The 21,945-nt window shown below is 34.3% G+C and overlaps 1 protein-coding gene across 1 annotated transcript in view; it reads left to right on the plus strand.

The window, feature by feature from the left end:
• LOC142976686 (synaptic vesicle glycoprotein 2C-like) overlaps positions 1-21,945 on the plus strand; it is a 46,902-nt gene that overhangs the window by 7,297 nt on the left and 17,660 nt on the right. Inside the window, exon 2 of the mRNA XM_076120187.1 lies at positions 9,561-9,614. Coding sequence (XP_075976302.1) covers positions 9,561-9,614 — 54 coding nt within the window. The remainder of the gene's footprint in view (positions 1-9,560; positions 9,615-21,945) is intronic.

A 21,945-nucleotide genomic window follows, 5' to 3' on the forward strand; every position in this document is an offset into this window, starting at 1 on the left:
TTAGCCTTGAAATCTTATCAGTTAGTCAGAAAAACTTCTTTCATGACAAATTTAGCAAGCAAATCGCACACATACACACAAACATACATAATATCACGCCTGTTATACACAAAGATGTAGGCAGGGGTGTACGAAATATATTTACGTTTCACCATTAACAATGTTAGTCCCAATCGCGTGTGTTTAAAAATAGATGTACTTCAGTTTCAGTTATCAATATTTCATGTATATAACTAGTTGTAACCGGTTTCCACATTGTTACTATCTATGTAATAACGTGTGCGATCATCCGGCTAATTTATATACTACTGACAGACCTATAGAGCCTGTCTGTCTGATAAAGTTAAGCTTTTAGTATTATAGCACGATTTTCTACACCCCAACTAAAAACAAACTAGCTGAGCCGCGTGGCTCTGCTTGCGTACAAATTTTCGAACTTTAATAACGGTTTAGCAGTCTTACTTAATATAAGATGTGTAAAACATTGGTATTCAGCTGCATCCGGTGAGACTGGAAGCCGACTCCAACTATGGATACTAAATATTAGATACTAGCTGACCCGTGCGGCTCTGCTCGCGTGAATTTCGTACTGTTGCTTATTCGTTTGAGCACACGAATTGCGAAGCACTACCTACACACCTACACATAAAAATGCTAACAACTCTTTTGTCATCTAATGGTTATTTACGAAAGGGACCCGAAGAGCACACAATGTGACACAGGCTCAGGCAGGCCTGATTTCCTGTGGTTACCTTCTTTTCCGCTCTCGTCTGTATCCGTACCAGTTTACAGTGTAAAATATAATACCTTATTATAGACTGACCATTGCTTACCCGTCTGGATTCAGAATATTATTATGGGTACAGACAGACCTATCTGTGCCGCAGCTCTTCACACGCGTAATAATGTAGGTATACTTGCGTTGATACGTCCGAAACCGCGTAACCCGTAATTATTTTGTATATATCATCTGTCGTTTATTTCTTAAAACTTACCACATAGTCTGTTTCATAGCTATCCAATTTATTTCCTTAATGCAACCAATTAATTTGGTTACGTGTTACGAACTACAACGTCATCTGTTAGTTGCGGCGAACAACGACAACAAACGAAATTACTCGGTTTGCCATCTAGGATATCCGGACCCACGTAAACCAACATTTTTGTTTAATATATCATACAACATTTATGTTTGAAAATCTTATAAATGTATAGCCTGTTTTAAAGGTATTTTTTTACTATAAAGCAATCAAAATAAATTAATTAGGAAAAACATGCTGTGTTGCTGACCATAACGCCATCTATTGGTTGGTGCTAACAACAGGTATCGATACGGCAGGCACCGCATTAACCATATGCGAATGTTGTGAAATGAATTGCAATGCCATCTATGGTCTCTTTAGGGAAACGCAGGTTCAAACGATTTCTACGTATTTTATTCAATTTTCTAAAAATCTATGAAATTTTATGCGATAAAAAGTATCCCAATACTTGCTCCACTACTTATTCTATGCATATAACAAATGTCAGTGCATTCTATCCGGTAGTTTTTACGTGAGAGCGTAACATACAGACGGAGGACAGACAGACAGAAAAGAAAATTATAAATTGCAGATTCGGTATCAGTATCCGTTACTAAACACCCCCCATTGGTTTTTTTTTAAATATATTCAATGTACAGAATTTACCTCTCTACAGATTTATTATAAGTATAGATGTTTTTTTTAATCAGCGCCCCAAGCGACATATTCAGTTCATTTGGGGAGAATTTGTTAAAGTTACAAAATTATACCTAAAACGAAGTAATCTCGGTATTAAAAGTAGCCCCTAGATTTTTTATTGTACACGTATTTATAAAAACAGTCAACTTGCATCAGTAGTTTTGTGGGACATCTACTAATCAACTGATATTTTTCTTTCCATAATAAATAAATTTAACCCATTAATGTCCCACTGCTGGGCAAGGGTCTCCTCTCGTAATGAGGGAGGGGTCAGGCCTGAGTCCACCACGCTGGCCAAGTGCGGGTTGGGAACATTGCATGCCCTCAATCAATGTATTAAACAAATTTTAGGCATGCAAGGTTTCCTCACGATGTTTTCCTTCACCGTTGGAGCATGTGATAATTATTTCTAATACACACATAACTTGAAAAGTCATTGGTGTGTTGCCTCGGGTTCGAACCTGCGACCACTTGCGTGGGAGGTGACAACTTATACCACTCGTCTATCACTGCTTCCTTTCCGTAAATGAATTCAAAAAAATATATTCTCTTTATTTCCTAAAATTACATTTCTACATTTTCTTTATACTGTTATTCATTTCCTTGATGATCTCATAGCTTTCAAACCCCCTTGTTTAACAAGATGTTAACATTGAAACGCAATAAAATATACAGCAGATTTATTTAAAAGGCTTTTCATGTTTTCATGATAACAGCAGCAATTAAAATAAGATTTTCTTCATTTATCTTGAATTTAAAACTGATGTCGAATTTAAGTTACGTCATCAATACCATAAGATTTCTGTAGTAATTACTTTTTTGATTCCAATTTCTCTTATCAATATTTTTTCCTATACCGCAACATGCCATTTTTTTATACTTATAAACTTTTGAATAATTTAACAAGGATTGCATGCAGTAAAGGGGGCAAAATAGACCTTCAGTTTTGACAACTGCAGGTCTTTCAAATATTATAAAAGAACACCTAAAAATACAGTCTGTACTACAGAACGTTTGACATTTAAAATGAACTTTAAAAATAGTTACTTCTGCACTCGCCAGAGGCGCTAATTGCATTTTCAAGCAATATATTTAGATAGCTATCCGATTGTCGATATTCAATACTGATAGGGAATTGCGCTGCTGATCATATTTTCGCCCAAAATATGTGGATAGCTAACTAGTCGTTGATATTATAAGCAAATTGCCTTTCTAGTGATGCAAAGGCAACATTGTAAGCTTCATATTATTATAATAGTCTAAATTGGCAATTCCTGGTTACCAGACGTTACCAATCTGCGCCAACGACATTTAGATCATTACCAGATAAATCATCAATTCAATCAATCATAATATCGATGCAACTGGTTGATACCACTTCTATCTAGTGTTCGTACAGATGGGCGATGACGAGAATGGATAGAATACTTAAGTGTATCGATTGATGTATTGCAGAATATGTTGTGTTAAATGATTATAAGAAGGCTGTATTTAACGTATATGAGTATCACGACGGTTTTACCCCAAAGTGTAAGCAGAGGTGTATGAAATATAGACACGTTTCGTCATTAATAATGTCAGTCCTATTTGTCAGAATCATTATCAAATTTTAGGATACTATTGAGTTTTATTCTAAAATAATTAAATGAAAAGAAATCGAAAGTACTTTGACGCAGGAATCGAACCCGGGTCCTTAAGCCAGTTACACTACCGACCGCGCCACAGAGTCAGTCATAACGTCTTACGAGCCATATTACTTTCTTTCCGGGATTAAAAGCCTATGTGTTATTCTGGGTCGTTAGCTACCTCCATACCAAATTTAATCGTAATCGGTTCAGTAGTATTTTCATGAATGAGTAACAAACATCCATACATACATATCTAGAAACTCTCGCATTCATTATATTAGTAGTAAGTAAATAACTACAGCGATTAAATAAGAGTAACTAAAAACATGAAGAGTGCAGGCTCTCATACATATAGAGTTTCATCAAACCCAAGCAAACCACCCATTAGCAGTCCATTGCTGTTTACACATCAGCCTTCACCGACTCCAGAAGGTTCGAACCTGCGATGTATGACGCAACTCTACAATTAGCCTTGCTACTATGGCAACTTGGGCCAGGATACAACCAGCTATGACTGGATATAACCGGTTTTGTCTGGAGCGGTGTGAATGGCAGATATGTTGCAATTAAAGCTGATTGGTGTTAATGCAAGTACGTTGGATTAATATAAGATGAAGGAGACCGCGGTTGGTGGATTATTTGGTGATTGTACCCGTTGATTGGCTTGTTTTTCTGAGTTTACAGATGATTTGTTATATAAATGGTTGTTGTTTCGAAGGCAGCATATTTCTCAAAACTTAATGTCTTTGAAGTTTGAAGAGTTGCTAATACTTTTATACTTAAAAGAAACTAATTATAATTTCTCACAAAGGTACCATTCATAGCTATAAGTTAACTTTCACGTTGCGTGTTTAATATATAGTAAGATACAGGAATTGCCGTGGCCGCAAGTGAGTGTAACCTGCACCGAAAGGTTAGGGATTTCAAGGTAGAATGCGTGTTCTCAAAAATTACATTTTTAAAAAAAGTATATCGTGATTGTTACTTCAAATTTATTATATTAATACTCGAAATTAAAGTTTAACTGTCAGATTAGTTAGTTAAATTACACAGTTATATTTAGGGAACAAGGAAAATAAATCATATTAAATAAGGAAGTAAATAAACATTATGACTAATACGAACCCAGAAACTGATTAGCAATAATCATTGAAAATGATAATTATGCTCTATTTAGTAACTTTATACATAGAAATAATTATCTTTCCTAAACATATTTTCAATATCAATGTGGGCTAGTATTCTGTAAAAAATAAAATACTGAAATTTTCTATTGTACAGTAAAGGTCTAACCTCTCCCTCGTTTGGGAGAAGACCCTTGACCAGCAGTGGGACAGTAATGGATAAAAAAAAATGTACATGGTACTATCAGACTTTAAATGCCAGAACATTGACTGGTGGTCAACCAATTAGGGCCAACTCCACATAAACTGTTGAGCACTACATGTTTTTTAGACATACAATTTGTAAATGTTCTCCCATCTAAAACTTGACCTTATAAAATTCACTTAACCAAGCTGAAAATTTGCTTAGTCATTACTTAGTATTAAGTTCCACATGTCTATACAAACAGAGCTTTAAAGTACGTTACTTGATTAGATAGCTGAGAGCGGTATCAAGTTTCTAAGTGCATCTATTAATGAGACGTCTACGCCCACGATTGAGATAAAATACTTCTATGAAAGATGCTGCTTTGTCTGCTATTGTTTTAAACAATAGATTAATAATAGACGCTAATGCAATGTTGTTTACAAGGTATAGGTTTACAGGGATAATGGAGGTATTGTTACTTTAGAAATGGAGGAGAAAATAGATTTAAAAGCTAGATTTTTCTAAGATAGGAGTTAAAGATCAACTGGTGACGCTACAGGTTGAATCAGCTAGTGGTTGGTTACGTAGGAATGCAACAGGCTTTGTTCGCGTTGTAAGATTGTTGAATAGCGTAAAGTAGAGCGTTTCAGGATGCGCTAATGTACATTTATTGATTTTATTATAAAGGAAGATGACAAATAATGACAATGCCTGGTAAACTATTCCTATAGAGATTGATTGGATTTGAACTGGGATTGAGCTTCATTAACATAAAATTGAATTGGGACTAAATCCATCACACTAGCCAAGTGCGTGACAGGTTCTATTATTTGAAGAAAATATATTTCTTGAACCAGTAAGAGGCTCTGGATCATTTTTCAAAGGCCAATATAATTAGGCGATAGTCTTCCACACTGACCCAGCAAGTTGTCAGTGAAATGGAATAGAATAAAAAATATGACAAGAAAAGTTTTTTTACTTTAAACCGCTGATTAGCAAAATGCCTTTTCCTTTGGAATCATTATATTGGCGGTAAACCCCGGCCAAAGATCAAAGAGATGGAAAAGTCCCTTCTTCTACATCCACCTAAACAGTCTTCCCATATGAATCGTCAATGTAACTGCGTCAATATCACTTGTCAGTATTACAACAATAAACACCAGTTACATCTGGATGCAGACTCGGTGCCAATTGAACGTGTTGTCGTTATTCCTCATCGGATACCAATTGCTTGAAGGCAATCATTCATGTTTTGTTGTGTGATGAAATTGTAAATATTAGAGTAATATGAACTGGTTAAAACTTTGATTTAATTAGGAAAAGAAATGAATGGGTTTTGAGTTCTTCAGAATTTTACTTCTAAAATTCCACCTAAAGTCCCCAACTCGCAATAGGCCTAACTCCTATCTCGTTTGAAAGGAGACCCTTGCCCTGCAGAGAGGCAGTAATGGGTAGAAAAATAAACTTAGTTAGTTATCATACTAACTATACTAAAGTTTGCTTACCTTTAAAGTCGTAAACCAACCTGATTGTGAGCGTCACAAATTATCAAGTACTAACGAGACAATAATAATATGTAAGTTGTCTTTTTCAACAAAAAAAAACTCAACTTAGCTTCGAGACGAGCGAGAGAGTTTCGACATTTTAAATATATTTTAAACCGACTTTATAAAAACGGAGGTTCTCAATTCCACTGTATTTTTTTTTTATTAACAATCCAGTATAATAACTTCGACTTCCTTCTTTGAGCTTCAAATCGCTCACCTATATTTGATCAAACAGCAAAACAGCTGCCTACTTTGAAAACTCACCACCACATAATTGCAGCTGGTAACAATTACATCAAAAATTCACTACACACATCAAAATATCATGCAATACCACAACTAATCACTTTTCTACCTTATTTAACGTGACAAAACCTCTTATTTTATTAGCACCTGAAAATCACGTACAAAGGTCATTAACCCCGTCTCTACGGCTGACCTAGACAGTTTGTCATTGAACGCAGTTGTCAGAAATAGTGTGATCTACATTACATACACACAAATAAACCTATTTTTGTCTCGCTTTAGGGGCAAAGGCCAATTGATAGCCTTTAGAAGTTCACCTTATTAAAAATGCGACTGACTACCTCACATATACTCATAATAAAAATGTGGTTGCCTGTCTGTCTGTCCGTTACGCTATTGCTGCTAAACTACTGAACCAATTTTGATGAAATTTTTCAGGGAGATGGTTCAAGGCCTGGAGTCAAACAAAGTGAACGTTCTTTTTTAAAATATTATTTGTTGCATAAACTACATGTACATTATTACTTTTGGGTACTAGCGTAGATATAATTACAGTAGTTTCTGCCCGCTGCTCCGTCCATGTGAAAATATGTATGTATTTCTTTGGTAAAAAATGTATTCATCCAGATTTTGTGTTTTGTTACTGTAACAAATTACATTAAATTCTGTGCAGTACATACATATTATTAAGCTAATTACTTTTTAATAAATAAGCATTTACTTTCACAATTTTTCAAATTAATTGAATAAAACATAAACAGTATAAACTTTGATCGCTCTAGTTACATTATCTATAATTATGTTATTGCAATAATAATTATTATTATTTACCTCTTATATTATTATGTACTATTATTCACACTCACATAATAGAAGCGAAAGTAATTAATGTTATTTGATTTCCAAACATATCACATGCTTTGAAATCAAATAACTTTTCACCCCGGATAATTGCCTCCGTGGCGCAGTGGTTTAGGTCACCACGCTACTACCATAGCCTCGGGAGGTCCTGGGTTTAATTCCTACACGGGACAATTATTTGTAAGATCCACAAGTAATTGTTTCGGGTCTGGTTATACCTTGTGTCCATTGTTTGTATGTTTGTAAAAGTCTCCGCGACACGAGTAATTCATAGTGCGGGAGTTGTCTTTAAGAAAAAAAACTTTAAATAACCAAATCAATTCCCAGAGTGGGTCTTAGGAGCAAAATTCTAGAAAAATGCGGAAATTAACGGAAACATGCATTTTACCTCGGATTGCTTGACATTTCGGCGCACATTGAGCGTGGCAGTAAGCTATTCGAATCTCCTGTTTTATAAACTACACAAAAGTCTTATTACTACCTATCATATTTACAATATTAAGTATGGAAAAATTATAGCATTACTATGGATTAGTTTATTAGTCATTATTGACCCCATCATTACTACGCTATCGTTTATAATAACTCAATAAACATCGTAATCATTGACGAGTGTATAAATCAACAGAGATTCTCTATAAGTGGTTTATAGTCACATGCGTATCGATACGGATAAAGGATAGGTTGAGGGAAAACCCTAGACTACTTTATAGAAGTCTATTACACAGGGTATGGCGTAAATAATGGATAATCCTTTACCAGCGGAGGAACGACCACCCAACTGATCTAAAAATTAAAATTTATCTCTGGCACAAGTATCATAGTTTTTGAAATTTCGGGCATTTTGTGTGTTATTTACACCACAACCTGTATGTGAAAGTTACTCACCGTGCCTGCGTTTTCGTGATAAACTTAAAACTTCTTAACGAATTTTCATTAACTTTTCGTAAATTAACAGAATTCTTCTTATTGACGTATTTGCCTTTAGTGGTAGTAGTATATTTATTTATAGTAGTCGACTCTAAATTCAATATGATTTTTTTTATTGAAGCCATGGAAAAATTTTCGGCGTATTTTTATTGAAGCTATTGAAAAAATTTCAGCGTATGGGTTTTATGTGCAGGTAGAATAAAGTCTGTCGTTTTACGAGTTAAATATATTAGTATAGATTTTTAAGGTGATTAGCTCTCTCATCCGGAAGCCCAGCAGTGGGACAGTGATAGGTTAATTATTTTTTTAATGAAATTATTTAAAGAATGATACTTCTACTTTAACATTTGAGGAAGAAAGCCATACTATATATATATATTGTCCTTTTCTATGAAAACGGCCACATAAAACCTTGCTAGTAATAACGACGCATGTCACACAAATACGTAACAACATTATATTGCTTAATTTAATGTTCAGTACGACTTGCCAGAGGTTATATTATACGTAATGTTACAGACAGACGTATATGACCGTGTATATTGTTTTATAGAGGATTTTCTAGCTTATGTTAGATATTATGAGTAAAATTGTATTAATGTTAAAATTAAATATATTATATGTATGTAGGCCAGTAGAATCAAAGTCAAGGAAAAATCACACGAAATAAATATTTATGCCATAGGTCTGATTGTAGTTTCTTACCGTTGTTTTCTATGTTTGTTATAGTCCCAGCCATGCAAAGTATAGTCGATTAAAAAAAAAGAATAGCCTGTTGCATTTTTTTATGTAAAAACGGTGTGAATTATATTACTTGTGGTTTTATTTAACCAACTTCAAAAATAAGGAGGTACTATTGACATATCATTTTTTATATAAATAAATAAATAAATATCATTGGACAACTCACACACGGTCATTTGATTCCGAACTAAGCAGAGCTTGTACTATGGTAACAAAATAGCTGATAAACATACTTATATATTTCTAAATACATACTTATATAGATAAATTGACATCCAGACTCAGAACAAATACACGTGCTCATGACACAAAGATTTGTCCCGGGTGGTCAAATAAAAATTAAAAATTAAATATGCAATTAAAACTTTAAATTAAAAACGCTTACTGTCAAATACTACTAACATAAGCCTAAAATAAGTTTTTCATCCCGGTAGTTTTACAACTACACACATTGTTTCGTATACGAAATCAAATAGTTCAGCACAATAGACTTCCTTATCAAACACACGTTGTTTATCAGCCGATCAGCTGTTGGCAGTCTCACTGATGTATTTATAATTATTTGTTGGCAGAGTCCAAGGAGAGAGTGCAGCGGGCGCCCTTCGAGACCGCCCTGCATCATGCCGGTGAGTACATATACTACATATATTATGTTTGGTAAATACTTTAGTTATAGCGTGGAATAATATTTTAGTACTGTAGTTACTTAGTTACGTAGTTAGTTGTTAGTCTCTGGTGTTACTTTCGTCGTGTTTTACAAGTTAAAAGTTTAGGTTACATACAGCTAGTCATTACAGATAATAGTTTACTACGATGATGTCAATTTTAGATGCCTAATGCTTAAAATTGCAGAAAATCGTCTTTCTTATGTTTATTGCATCTATATCTATTAATATTGATAAATTATTATATTATAGCGTTTTATATGACACTTACGCCGTTTTAAAACTGAACTGAAAATATTACCTGACTTCGCCTAACTACGTAAACGAAAGGTTTTGTCTTGAAAAATGTACATGAAATTATTTGATCATACATAAGTACTAAAACGCATTTATGTAACTCTAAAACAGTTTTACGATTACATCCTGAAAAGAATCCACCACTATAAAAGAGATTAAATCTATCATGCTGTTTTACAAACCTACACCAACAATGTATCCCAGGGGGTGGTTCTATATTTAGCGGCGAAGCAATAATCCTAATTAAAAAGGTCGGACAATCAATATAATCCTGATTAGCTCGGCTCGAGGCGCGGTCAGCTTCGTCAACAATACTATCGAATCAAGGTCTTGTGATATATAAGTATTGTTTGGTGGTGTAACCTTGTCACCTAGTAAGTTGGGATAGGAGAAAGTTACCCAATTTCAGGGAGAATGTATGTTTTCCCTAAAGTGAGGTAACTTTCTGGATGTTTTTTATAAGATTTGTGTTTTAAAAAAAGGGTCTTGCGTATCTCTAATCGACTTTGTTTTTTTTTTTTTTTTTTTTTTTTTTTTTTTTTTTTTTTTTTTTTTTTTTTTTTTTTTTTTGTATAAATTGATCAGAGCTTTAACGTTTAGTTAAAGATCTTTTTTAATTCATGTCTAGCATATGAATCAAACGATTGATTGATAATAGTCGTTAATGACTTTTAATGACTGGGGGAAGGTTTTTATATAATGTTCATAGTCCGTACCTCGATTCTGTACTACTATCGACTACCGACAACCGGCTAGCTATCGAAATTTTGACATTTAGAATGTACTGCCAAAATATTTCCTACTACGCCCGTCAGAGGCGCTGATCAGATTTTCATAAAATAAATGTCAAAATTTCGATAGCTAGCCGGTTGTCGGTAGTCGATAGTGGTAGAGAATCGGGGAACTGTTACCATGATGCTACAGCTTTTTGTAACTTATTATGGGTATGTACGTAATATACATACATCCATACGCTGGTAAATGCTTAAACCTCATGCAGTCCGATATGCAAGAATAGAAAATCAATGTCTGTACTATATCCGAAACCGGTCTGATTAGCAAAGACAGAAAACACATAAAACGAATAACACAATCCCACAAATTTCCCGCGTCAAAGCGTACACAAATAACATGTTATTAGAACAATCTAGCACACAGAATAATATTATCAAAAAATATCAAATCTTAGTTGTAATATAAATTATTTTCGTTGCAATATCACTTTCATCGGCCGTCTTGTTTTCGCTGAAGACCGAAATATTTGCGGGTCGTTGACACTGCGCCTACGCTTTGAGGAGATACAAAGAAAACCTTGGAAAGAAATGCTCGTACCTTTGAGAAGATATCTGATCTAGAGGCCGATGACTTGAGATTTTGCTGAAAGCAGAGATACATAAGAGAAAGAATATTATGATTTCTACAACTTTAAATAATCTTTTGATAGATGAGTTGTATAAACATTTATTTTCACGCAGTCGTGAGATCTAACCCAACTCACCGATGACATATTTTCATAGTCGCTTCTACTAATGGTGAAGAAAAATATCGAGAGTTCTTTTGAACAGTTCTTGAAGGGATGATGGAGTTTCCAGTGGAATTCGTATTAGTGTGATACATTACTAAGTCCATGCTTTGTGATTATCACATGACACACGAAAGTTGTCATATAATATATTTCTTTTTAAATAAACCATTTTAGAGTGAACACAGATTTTTAAAAAGTATTTCGAGCTGTCAAATACATATGTATTAGTAATAATTACTTTATTTATGTAACAAAATTACACAAACAGTACCTGAAAACTGACCTAAATGTCTGAATTTCAAGAAAAAATAAAGCCTAGCAATAAGATTCATAAACACAGTTATTCAATGTTTTCTTCAATGCAATGTGTTTGTGTGTTGTGCGTCTAATTTCAGCGCGTGCGCATATCACTCGTAATTAACCTTGTTACACCAGTTTTTACCCACTGATAGTTTGATGATACTGAGATGTGGCATTATTATTGTTGTATTTATCCCATTCAGCGTCCCATTGATTGGCGAAGGCTTCATTTGATTTCCAGACCCCTTGGCTGAGGTCATTATGTTAGAGAAAAATCTGTTAAGGACATTTTATATTTTAATAATAATATATTATAAGTGTATTTTAAGCAAAATAATTCGTACAAAAAGTGTTCGAAATAATATTATGCAGAAAAGAAATAACAAAGGTACAAGAATGTAACGAGACACATATGTACTTGCGAAAAAGACTTGAGGATGAACTCAGCACTTTATATAATACTATAAATAGACATTTCAAATGCGTGTTTTAACAAAACAATACTGAACACAACTTTGCATTCCTTATAAGAGGAAAATTATAAAAGCGTTTTTAAAAATTATGTCAACTAAAAAAATAGTGGCAAACGGTAAATAATACCTATAAAATCTGTTTAGGTTTTTTTCTTTGCAGGGTTTCGTGCCCTAAGACTAAAACGGGAACTCTATTTCTAAGACCTCGTTGTCTTTTGTCTGTCTGTCTGTTTGTCTGTCTATCTGTCACCAGACTGTATCCCATGAACCGTGAAAGTTAGACAGTTAAAATCTTCCCAGATGAAGTATTTCTGTTGCTGCTACTTGCTACGTTTATGTAGGTATAATTATATTGCTAAAGAAATTTTTCGTCTATTATTCGACCCAAATTGTTACGTACTTCCTCCCAACCTACTTCAAATGACAAAACAGATTAAAATCCCCGATACGTATAATTTTACTTTGAAATATTCGTTATGTACAATCCTTAATTTAATCTACATACATAAAAACGAACTACCAAAATGTATGTACGCGTAAAACTTTTAAACAACTTCTCCATGTTTGTAACTCAAGATAGTGTTTGTATGGGATCGATGGGATCAAAATTCCCCAGGGAATGGGATCAACGGGATCGAATCGTACTATGCTCGGATAAAGTTGGGCCACCAGTAACTTATCGCATCTTGAAATATTCGTATGCTAAATGTTTTATTTAATTATGCTATGACAATATTTTTATGGGATCGATGGGATCAAAAATCCCGCGGGCATGAGATCAACGGGATTATATGTAAACCAGTCTGCTAGTTACGTATTTAACCTTGAATTATTCGTATGCTAAATGTTTCATTTAATTATACATAAAAGTTTGTTATGAACAAATTGAGGTTGAGCAGCGACGCCCGTGATCTATCGCCGGAGTTGTTTATCTTCTTTGTTATAACGATTGTAAATCTTTTCAACCATTGTATTGGTTACGTGCGTTTTATTGTTTGGTAACTGTAGGTAGGTATATTTTTTTCGGTAAAACTTTCGGATGTTTTGTAAGATATTATTAGCTTACTATAGCCGTTTCTGGGCAAACAAAGTATTCATTCATTCATCTGTGTGAAATCTATGACTTTGCCAAATTTTATCAAAATCGATTCAGTAGTTTTGATATGAAAGAAACAAACACAAAAACATGCCCGAACGCAATCAACAAGGAAACACTCATATATTTTTTTATATGTATAAAAAGGATTAATTTAATGTTAATGTATTTGGCACTTTTAAATGATAATTACATATTTTGAATGTTATGCCTTAATTAATGCAATAATGATTATGTTATCGGTCAATTTGACCCTGACATTAGTGCGATCACCTGCGAATTATGAGGTCATAAAACTTTGACAAAGTGCTTATCATATTAATTCATTACATATTTTTAAGAAATAATAAATAAATTTAAGGACTGGCCTGATGCTTCCATCCCGAAAAGAGAGAGTTTATGCCTTGAGTCCACCTTAAACAAGTGCAGATTTGGGACTAAGCGATCAATGAATTGTTGCAATGTAACCGCTACAATAAAAATTATACTATGAAAAAATAAATTAAATATACTTAAATACACCCAAATCGTAATAACATTTGATTTGATTGCACAAATATTATTTTTCGACATAACGATATCATCACTAGAATCGAATCTGCAAACTCCGAAGCGGCATAGCGACCATATCTATTGCACCACTACGCCTCCCTTAATAACTATATCAACTACTTTTTCAAAAGCAATGAAAACTCATGTCCACCCATCTATACTACTACCTTGATATGTAAACTTAACCTCGACAATCGATACAGTATCGTTCCCTCACCACGTGCTACGCAAACAGTGACGTCACACATATTAGGTTTACATACAAACAGACACACAATTAGACCTTACCAAGGTACTGTTTGTTCAGTTGATAGAATGATAATGTTAAGTTTAAAGTTGTTATACTAATTCTTATATTGACAATAAATAACTTGATATTGTCTGCATTCAATGATCTATCTATAAAATTCATCCGTTACTAAGTGAGTGACTGATTGAAAGTTCAAAAATGTTGAAATTTGGTATGAAGATTCCTTAGGAAGTGAAGAGGAGAAATAAGAGAGGAATTTTGGAAATTCTCCCTCGAAGGGAGTGAAATTTCACGCGGGAAGGCCGCGGTCGTAAAGTTAGTTGACGGATTTTCATAAAATTTTGTATATACTTATATATGTACATATATGTAGATTATGTAGTTTAAAACCTAGATTAACACATAGGATTGTCTACCACCGGAAATGTATTCACGCGGGCGACGTTGCGTCCAGAAGCTAGTTAAAACTAAAGAAATATTTATAGTAATAACAATATATTTGGAACTATGCTAGAAGTTTGAAAACTCAAAAGTACTTTACCCGACTCGGATATCGAACCATAGACCTCGGTATCATCAGTCACATTTACAACCACACAGACTACAAAGGCAGTCTATTAATATCTCTATAATTATACCATGTTTATATGAATTCTTTATAAACTGCGAAAGTATTTGAAAACACTTATTCATTCATACATTCATACATTCATGGGAACGTTCATGGCCGTGTTTATAATACAATTTGTTATCACTTTCATGACGCTGCCGTTGTTATGTAAATTGATATTTTATTATTTGTTATTATCTAAAGGCTGAGTACAATTTTCAGAAATAGTATTGCACTGAAAAACTTTTGACGAATCTTGAAGTAAATTATATGTTATAAATGTTTCTGTCGTCTGTGATGTGAATGTGACTGTTGATCACGTGGTCTTTGGTTCGATTCCCGAATTAGGCATTGTGTTATTGGACTGTTCTATTATATATTGGAACCTGCTTCCATTGCAGACTACGTCCGCGTCAAAAGATTTTTCGGGGAAAAAATATCCTTTGTGTTCTTTAAGTTTATATACTATCTGTGTACCAAAGTTCAACAAATCGGTTCAGCCGTTTCTGGCTGACACAGCCACGAAAAAACATACATACGTCTTGAAAAACTTTCGCATTTATAATATTGAGTAGAATACGATTATATTTTAAAGCAACTCATAAATCTACTCAATCAATCACTACAGTCAAAACGTCTTTATTAAAATAGCTTTACACATTAACAAATAAATAACAAATTCCCATAACATTACGTATATATTACCACACCATAACACAACGCCATAACAAGTAATTGTTGCTCCCCGCCGCCAGAGGTCGCCACTTCACCATAAGTAATGATCGACGCGACGGGATTTTCCACCCCTAACCTATGGGTTTGGGAAACCCATGGCCGTTCGATACTGTTGTATGTATGTATGTTTGTACGTATGTATGTATGTTTGTATGGAATTCAAGGGAAGGGAGTATTCGTGGTGTTATTTCGGAGTTTTTGTTTGTTTTATGAGTTCTCTAATTGCACAGATGTATTAAATTCTAGGTGGCATGTAAAAATTGTATTTATGTATGGAGGCAGACGTCTGAAACTGTCGAATCAATTTTGAGAATTCTTGCTTTGAGGTGGAGATCTTCATTATTATTTACTAGCGGACTGGCCCGACTTCGTCCAGGTGTAGTACGATTTCATCCCGTTGATTCGATTCCCGTAGAAATTTTGTTCCCATCGATCCCATACAAACCTTATCCCGACAGTAACAAAAATATAAAAAAAAAACTATTTAGTTAAGTTGCTCAAGAGTTATGCACGTACGTATACATATCGGTGATTCATTTTTATTGATATAGATTACCAGTCTAATCATTGTTACTTGCGTGTCTTTACAGGCAAGTAACAGCGATTTTAGGGGGAGGGGTTGGTAGAGACATACATAGTTCTTTACCTATGCTTGTCTCTACCTACACCTATGGGATCAAGGCGTAAATATTACAATATATTAGAACATACTTCAAATTTTTATATAAAATATATTATCACTGTAAGAGTCCTGCCTTGAGCAGAAGAAAAGCAAGGATACAACTTAGATACAATAAAGAGACTAAAATAGTCCACCACGACCCTTACAAATTACTTGTTGAACATTAAATACTGGGAACCTTGAGTCCACACCCTGTACAATCAGAATAGCACCTATTAGTCTATTGACCTTAGTCCAGAAAGACCACTCGGCCCTGACCGATAACTACAACCTATTTTTATCTACTGGGTCAATTTTATTGCAGGAATAAATTGTGGCTTTTAACTGAAGGTTGGGTTAGTGATGGTATATAGAGCTAATAGCTCTGTAGTAATTTTGTTATTAACAAATTCACTTTATGGAAGTAAGTAAAGAGGATTCCCTAGAATGATACAGATCATATCGGCGATGTTCTTCAAAAAGGTCAGGAGTACTTTTCGTAACTGGAGGTCACGTATGAAGAAATGTATGAATGTGAATGAAACAAGAAGTTTATAGGGATCGTAGAAAGTGACTTTCTTTGGTCACTGTCTACAAAAAAGGACGCGATTTTATAAGTGTATGGTTGTTTTATGTAATTCTGATAGAGTACTGATTAGAACTGCTTTTGGATATGGGCATAGAATCTCAATTTCTAAAATATTATATGGTTCAGCTATTTACGTTCTGGTAAGGCAACTGGCGAGAACATAAAAGTTTTGTAAATAACTTTAAAGGCATGTGAAATTTACAACCTCAATAAGTTGGAAAACTACTGCTGGTATTTTCGTTAAGATGATACAATTTTACAAAGGAATCTTATTCTTCTGCTGCACGAAGTTTTTTAAACCAACTAAAGAATGTTCTCTTGTATCAAAAAGATCTGACACTCCTCTATCATCCAAACTCCATAAAACCCGGAAGCCATTACCACAAATTGCACAAAAAATATATTAGCTACATAAAATCAAGGTGAATTAGAAGAAATTATCATGACTTCCACCTGAAGGTCTGAAGGTCACTCAGCCATCCATCATGATATTATTAGTGTGGCTGTAACAAGTCATTCTTAACCTTATGAAGTCTATCATCTGTCCTTGGTTAGTCAAGTGAGAAAACCCCCCTAATTCTTTGAGGAAAGGCCAACAATGAGCAATTGCATGTCATGATTTTATGAAGCGTAAAATCACTTGAGGGAAGAAGCTCTCAAGCCGGTCAACTGATAGAGAAAGAGTAGAAAGAGGAGTGTCAAAGTCAAATATTGTTTAATTCATAAACTTAAACAGGTGTTTGAAATCGTCATTTTTTATCTACCACCGTTTCGAAAAAGCTGTTGCTCGTGAAAAAAAACGGCAAGAAACTCACGGCTTGCTCTTTTTAAATGTCAATATTTTCATATACAGCAATTAGATTATTAATATGACATTAATAATTTACTGTGTGCAGTGTTGAGAAGAAAATGTTTCTTTTTACTGCAAGATTATCTGTTTCAATTATTATCTGACACTCCTGTAGCTAAATTTGACAAAACCCGGAAGCCATTACCACAAATTGCACAAAAAAATATATTAGAGACATAAAATCAAGGTGAATTAGAAGAAATTATCACAACTTCCACCTGAAGGTCTAAAGGTCACTTGGCCATCCATCATGATATTATTAGTATGGGTGTAACGAGTCATTCCTTACCTTATTACCTTCTGAATTCTACCATCTGTACTTGGTTAGTCCCTCCCTTATTTGTGGAGGAAAGACCATCAATAAGCAATTCCGATGACTATTTCTGCTCACCGATCGGTAAACGATCTGTGGGTTAAACAACCGTTGGGCCGGTCATTCTATAAATGCGTGACTGCATAGTGGTATTTGAACTTAGCGTCTCCGTGCTTCGGAAGGCACGTAAAAAGTCGGTCCCGGTGGTTGTCAGTTAAGATAACAGTCGTTAAGACACGACAAAGGCCTTTTGGGCGGCTTGAACAACTTTGACACTAGGTTGACCACTGACCATACGATAGATAGATAGTTGAAGCGTAAAATAACTTGGGGCAAGAAAGAAGATTAGAAAGAGGAATCTCTTTTCTTAATGCAAGAAAATTATTATCTGACACTCCTGTAGCTAAATTTGACAAAACCCGGAAACCATTTCCACAAAAAAATATATTAGCAACATAAAATCAAGGTGAATTAGAAGAAATGATCACAACTTCCACCTGAAGGTCTGAAGGTCACTCGGCCATCCATCATGATATTATTAGTATGGGTGTAACGAGTCATTAATGAAGCTTTTAGCTAACTAAGGGCGGCGGCGTGACGTCACCAAGGTTGAGGCTACGGCTAATAGTGTCACTGTCTTTGGCTTGCCTTGTGCGACGCTTGTTATAGCTTTTTATAGGTGATGGGAATTTGTTTCCGTGGGATTCTTTGTTGTTGTTATAGCTGGTTAATTTGGTGGGCTATGGAGGATTGATGGAGATGACAAAATTGACGTATTTTGATGGTTAACTGATTTCAGTTTTAGCTGGTCCAGCTATTTAGTAGTTTTATTCTATGCTCCAAGCCTTTACCATAGCATTTTTGTGATATACAGAAAGTATAGCTTTGCCAATTTCTTAAATTATTCTTTTTAAGTATCTTCACATAGGTATGAAGACTTAGTTTATGAACCTGATAGCATCCATAAATGGTTAATGCGAAGAGAAAAACTGTCCCTTTAAATGCAACTAACAAAAAATTAATCTAGAGTTATGAAAAGTTTATCTTCACGAAGACATGGCCTTGTAAGACTACCTGTCGATCAAACTTTTATCGTATACTGCCAATGAATTATAGTCTAATACTTTTAAATTAACCTAACAAGCGAGTAAACATTATTCCACATGGATAAAGAAAATATCACACGTAACTTTGAAGAATTTAATTCAGTAACAATTTCTGCATTATCATACAATGTCGTAAGGCCGAATGTTTGCAAAATGGCCGTGAAAAGTCACCTAAAATAAGTTCTCCCGCCAAAACAAACGTCACCACGATCAAAGAGAATTACTTTTACTGTAACCTTTTGAAGTAGATTTTGAAGAAATAATAGCTCAAATGTTTCTTTTCTGTTTGTTTTTTTATCTTTATAAGTAACATATGGAGTTCTTAGGATACGTTTAATTGTGTATCTAGTTTTTGATGAATTATTGTTTTAATGAGTTTGTGTGGTTAGAATACATGAGAAAATTTTTGCATACCTATTCTTAGAATAGTTTTTAATGTTTTTTGCCAGCGGTTGGATGCTTATGGTCTAAGGAACCTGTACCTTTCAGTGAGACAAGAATGGATTAATTCATCATAGCTTTCATAATTTTGGATTTTTCATAGTTTGGGAATTTCATAACAATAGCATTGCTATATTTAAAAAAATGCCACGGTTTCGAATCTATCCATCCATAACCTAACCTAACATTATCGGCGGTTTACGGATGTACGTAAACTAGTTTTTCTTTCTAGAAAAATCAATGCCTTAGGAACACCGTGTAATTGTTGAATTGAGATAAGAAAATTTTACGATACTATCATAAAATTTTCTTAGGCTTGCCACACGCGTACTCGGTTCGGCAATATTTATCGAATAACAAAATCGACTCGACTCACTTGTTCGGCTTGTGCCGATCGGGTTCATCTACATATTATATACGGTTTTGCCGCCCGGCAATCGTGATTAATGTCGAACCAAATATGTGTGTTGCAAGCCTTACTGTCAAGAACGAGCTGGGTATTTAATATTTATTTTATTTGCTAGGATTTCACTAATTAACCTCCATTAGAAACTTCTCACGTTATCTTGTTTTACCGCACCAGGAACAATTTCTAAAGCGCGCTTAGGATCACGAGAAATTCGGCGATAATAACGAATACTATCCATACCAAAGATCGTTCAATTTTCTAATATGTGGGCACTATCAATAAACAAAGAGTCTTTACCTACAAACACATGTAAATATGACAATCATCTATCAGAATTTCGTGTGTAGTACCACAGATTGCGTGACTATCAAATGATATTCGTGTGTAATATTCCACATGGTTTCTACTGGGAATACCGGCCACAACGATTTTGACTTTAATCTTCATTAGCAATCTACTTTCAACGTATTGTAATCGCTTTTGTAGTCTGAATGGTGGTGTATTTGAGTGCTGACTGGGAGATCTCCCTTTTGATTCACTAGTCAGACCAAGTGGTAATTAGTTTCTAGAGTGTCTGAAGAAATATTTTTATAGCCCGGAGTTTAATGACTCTCCTGTATATGGCAACATGCTTCTTTCATTTTTCAAGACTGAAAATAATCTAAAAAAATATAAAGGCGATTAATGTAATTTAGAAAAGGTAATACATTTTTTATTGAAAAAGGAAATTAATTTTTTTGGGCCTTTGAAAGATTTTCAGACCTCCACAAGGTCTGAAAATCTTTGATTTTATTTGGCAAACGATATCAAAATGAACATTCTGGTAAAACTAGAGCCTTCCTAAATTCTATCAAATGTAGTAGTGGTGTATCCTTGGTGATATATTAGATATTATAAATGGTAATATCGATATAACAGTTGACCGATAACGACTGATTCCTCTAACGATAGTTGTGATAATAGGAAAACGACGTTCAATAGGTACTTTCCACATAATAAAGAATATGTATGCTGTAACACGATTCTCTACAGTCGTACTGTCGAGTATCTAAAGTTTGACATTTAGAATGTACTGCCAAAATAGTTCCTACGACGCCCGTTAGAGGCGCTGATCAGATCTTCATACCCTCGATAACAAGCCGGTTGTCGGTAGTCGCTAGTCGATAGTCGGTAGTCGGTAGAGAATCGAGCTACCGTTATTCAAATCTCACATATAATATACTAGCTGACCCGCGCAACTTTGCTTGCGTCACATAAATTTTCCCCGTTTTTGTAACATTTTTCACTGGTACTCTGCTCCTATTGGTCGTAGCGTGATGATATATAGCCTAAAGCCTTCCTCGATAAATGGACTATCCAACACTGAAAGAATTTTTGAAATCGGACCAGTAGTTCCTGAGATTAGCGCGTTCAAACAAACAAACAAACAAACAATCAATCAAACAAACAAACTCTTCAGCTTTATAATATTAATATATAGTATAGATATTATGTGAGATTTGATTGAAATAATAAAGCTTAAAAATAAAAAGCTAAAAACATAATAATTAAACTACATTTTCCTAATATTATACTTGAATGAAACTTTACAAACAACATAAAACTTTAGTGTTTGACGTTTCGGCCAACATCTACATCCATACCAAAAGAAAACTAAATTAAGTAGGTACCAATGGAAAATTCACGCAGACGAAGCCACAAACATCAACTAGTTATTCAATAAACCCATCACAATTATAACACCGCACTAAAACCTCATATAAACATACATTCCTACGAATATTTAATAGTTTTTCATAGCAAAGGAATATTCCTATGTCCCAATTGCCTTCATATTACTTCGTTTACGAGTACGGCAAATTGTATTTAACCGACTCTGTAGAAACGTATTATGTGTTTTGATTGCTGTTTGAAGGTTCTGTAAATGGTTTAGGTGGAATTCGATTTTCTTTGAGTTGAGTTATGCAATTTTTGCTGTTCGTTCTTGGGAAAATTGTATTTTCTTTTTTTAATGCAAGTTTATTTTGTTGTATTTATGGTCTTAAAATCCTATTTAAGAGTTTATTTGCCTATAGTATAAATGGT

Source organism: Anticarsia gemmatalis, chromosome 11 (assembly GCF_050436995.1).
Source record: "Anticarsia gemmatalis isolate Benzon Research Colony breed Stoneville strain chromosome 11, ilAntGemm2 primary, whole genome shotgun sequence".
NCBI classification, from domain to species: Eukaryota; Metazoa; Arthropoda; class Insecta; order Lepidoptera; family Erebidae; genus Anticarsia; species Anticarsia gemmatalis.